Here is a 3,411-nt window from a genome sequence, read left to right on the forward strand (position 1 = left end):
GGGGGGGACCCGTGCCAGGCTGGCGGGCGGCCACAGACAGGGCTACCAGTAGCAACCGCTCAGGGGTGAGGCCGGAAGTCCCATCCGACCTCGCGGGCAGCCAGCGATAGGCCCATTCGAACTCGACCTTGTTTTGGCGTTGCTAGGAGACGCGGCTCCTGCGCGCACCCAACAGGCCGGCGCCCGGGAGGCGCGCGGGAGGGGGCGGGGACTGTCGCGTGGAGCCGCTGGGCGAGCACCGTTAGGGCAGCCTGGCGCGCGGCGCCCGCCAGGCGCCCAGTCCTCCGCCGTCGCCCACGCCTCCCGGGTGCCAGGGAACAGGTATCGGCGCGCCTCCCCAGCGGCTGGGAGAAACGCTGAGTGAAGAGGAGGAAGGACGGTTAGTCAGGTGAGCTGCGGCTGGGTGGGCGGCCGCGGCGGCCACGCCCTGTCGAGGGAGAAGAGCCGATTGTGTGCGGAGGGGCAGGGTGAAGGGATCCCGCTCCGGGGAGGGTGGGCTTACCCTAGCGGGCGCGCCAGGTCTAATCTCTAGCACCTCAGGGGCCCGCGCGGTCACAGCCGGCACCCGTGGGCCTGCGGACAAAGGGTTAACGCGTTGGCGGTGACTGCGGGCCCCGGATGTGAGAGCCTCAGCTTGGCGCCCTGGCTGCGCTGCAGGTGCGCCGGGCCTAACGGAGCCGGCAGCCTGGCGGCGACCTGACCGCCCGAGGCTCCCCTTCACCTGCAGCGGCTGCTTGGCTCCCTCCGAGAACGCCGCCTTTTCTAACTTAAGGGCAACAGGTGGTGCCGGTGGACCGAGAGAGAGCCCAGCTCCGCCGTACTGGGAGCGGCAATTACCCTCACCAATTACGGAGCGGGGGCGGGAGTTGCATGGCTACCCTGATGCGGGTGACCAATGGGATTTGGGATCATGGGTGGACCGGGAGGAGTGGGCGTGGTCGGAGTCTGAGTCCAAGGTTTCTAGTGCGATAACTGCCAGAGCTGCTTGGAGAGCTAAGCTGGAAAGACGTGGGGGTGGTTATCCCTGCGTGGAAACGCTTGCCAATGCTTTCTCATTTGGACCCAGACTCCAGATCGGGAGGTGAGAACGTTGTTATTTTGGAAGGGGTAGGAGGTAATAGTGATCTTGGGTATGCTGTTAGGCATGTGGAATTAGATTCCCAAGATAGGACTATCTGCTTATGAGTTTTCTGCCAAATAGGCACTTTGTGGTTATGGCCACTTAGACCACATATTGTTAACTAGGTTCTTTCCAGAATGAGGTCTTTGAGGTTTGGGGGCCCAGGAGAAAAACGTACATATTACTGCATTTTAAGTAAACCAGATAATTTCATCACTGTTATTCCATCATTTGTTTTGAATTGTGTGTGTTTTCATGTACGTTTTATATCTCATCTGGTTTAGCGAAGCAAGTTGTAGTAAGTTCTTCGTGTTGTTTATTTTAGCAAAGTAGAGAAAACCTGTTTTAATGTATTATTTCAGGAGAATAACTTATTATTTCTTCCCTCTCCCAGCAGTCTTATAGCTGAATCAGCTACCAAGAGAAGTTCTAAAGCAAGAAGAGAAAAGCACTTCAATTTGGGACATTTATTTGCACCTGGAAATGGGGAATGGGCTATCAGACCAGACTTCTATCCTGTCCAGCCTGCCTTCATTTCAATCCTTCCACATTGTTATTCTGGGTTTGGACTGTGCTGGAAAGACAACTGTCTTATACAGGTTGCAGTTCAATGAATTTGTAAATACCGTACCTACCAAAGGATTTAACACTGAGAAAATTAAGGTAACCTTGGGAAATTCTAAAACAGTCACGTTTCACTTCTGGGATGTAGGTGGTCAGGAGAAGTTAAGGCCACTGTGGAAGTCATATACTAGATGCACAGATGGCATTGTATTTGTTGTGGACTCTGTTGATGTCGAAAGGATGGAGGAAGCCAAAACTGAACTTCACAAAATAACTAGGATATCAGAAAATCAAGGAGTCCCTGTACTTATAGTTGCTAACAAACAAGACTTGAGGAACTCATTGTCTCTTTCAGAAATTGAGAAATTGTTAGCAATGGGTGAACTGAGCTCATCAACTCCTTGGCATTTGCAGCCTACCTGTGCAATCATAGGAGATGGCCTAAAGGAAGGACTTGAGAAACTACATGATATGATCATTAAAAGAAGAAAAATGTTGCGGCAACAGAAAAAGAAAAGATGAATATCAATACCTATTATATCTGTGTGGAGTAGGTTTTCTCTGGTCTGATTTTGACAAATAGAAGAGTGTCTACAACCTGGTTTGCCTGTCTGCCCTCCTGGATGCTATTAAAGCTTTGTTTTGTTGAACAATCAGATGCCCAACTCCGTTGCCTTGTGGAAGATGAGTAAATGCAGTGCTTCTTAAAGTGGTCTCTTCTCCCTACCCCACAAATCTTTTGGTACTAGCATTTGGGGAAGCCAAGCAAGGATAGGAAATTGACCAGAACACAGTTGTGGAAATTTGGCCTGAAGTTAGTGAAATAAAACTTTCAAGAGTGTCTGCCTAGTGTTTTGTGCTTATATCTTTTTGCAGGGGAAGCCTTTGCAAGAAAACTGCATACAAGGCTTTGTAATGATCCAGTGCTAATCGATGGAAATGTTAAGGTAGATTAACATATATGCAGTTATATTGATCACATTGGTCCAACCAGTCCTTTTTTGAAGTAAGGAACAAGGAGTATTTTTTAAGTTTTGGCCAAATGATTTTTGATGCTTTCTGGAATCAAGTAATTTAATGGTATAGCTTAATTCTAGACAATGTTTAAGTTGGTCTACCTTTAATAAAAATAAGATATTTGGGGTGTATTCAAGTGCATGGATTAGTTTTCCTGACAAAGCATGTTTTGGTGTGTAGTCTTACTTTTTAGAAATAGCTATGCATCGTTCTACACAGGTTTAAAACAACTTTTTGGGGGATTTAGGACTATTATAGAAATAGTTTGTTGTCAGAAGCACTTTCTCTTGAAGAACCTAAAATAGTTGACTCATTCATAGTAAATATGGGCATGTAAACTAATAAATATGCACTGGATACATATATGGATTTATGAAGAAGGAAATTAATGATTTAGTCAAGAGGATGTAATTAAAATATGTGGTTTCTAAAATATTCCAGTTATGAGATATTTGTTTTATTAATATTTGCTGGCTGAAAACAAATGTGGTTTTATATATTTTGTAGTGTGTTGGGAAGAGCAAAAGCTTTATAAATATACCTGATGCGCTGTAGAATGAAAATGTAAAAGATGCGCTGTAGAATGAAAATGTAAAAGATACCCTGTATGTGTTCTGAGCTTTAATTTTTTGTTTACAAATTGAACAGTATTACATGGGCTGTCCAGTCCTGATTATAGGGAGGAAGAAATGGTAACAGTATGGCAGATA

The 3,411-nt window shown here is 46.5% G+C and overlaps 1 protein-coding gene and 1 pseudogene across 4 annotated transcripts; both read left to right on the top strand.

Annotated features, from left to right (window-relative positions):
* LOC108526589 (centromere protein S pseudogene) overlaps nucleotides 1-245 on the top strand; it is a 2,204-nt pseudogene extending 1,959 nt beyond the window's left edge.
* ARL4A (ARF like GTPase 4A) lies at nucleotides 153-2,527 on the top strand. Of its 4 annotated transcripts, none has more exons than XM_017867400.1 (2): nucleotides 153-388; nucleotides 1,515-2,527. In XM_017867400.1, the coding sequence occupies exon 2, from the start codon at nucleotides 1,604-1,606 to the stop codon at nucleotides 2,204-2,206; it is 603 nt and encodes a 200-aa protein (XP_017722889.1). In that variant the 5' UTR covers nucleotides 153-388; nucleotides 1,515-1,603; the 3' UTR covers nucleotides 2,207-2,527. The 4 variants fall into 4 exon arrangements, with proteins under 4 accessions (XP_017722889.1, XP_017722890.1, XP_017722888.1 ...); XM_017867401.1 differs by having other exon boundaries at nucleotides 1,518-2,527; XM_017867399.1 differs by lacking the exon at nucleotides 153-388 and adding an exon at nucleotides 474-1,081.
* The last annotated feature ends 884 nt before the right edge of the window (nucleotides 2,528-3,411 follow it).

This window comes from Rhinopithecus bieti, unplaced genomic scaffold, assembly GCF_001698545.2.
Source record: "Rhinopithecus bieti isolate Rb0 unplaced genomic scaffold, ASM169854v2 scaffold_3832, whole genome shotgun sequence".
NCBI lineage: Eukaryota > Metazoa > Chordata > Mammalia > Primates > Cercopithecidae > Rhinopithecus > Rhinopithecus bieti.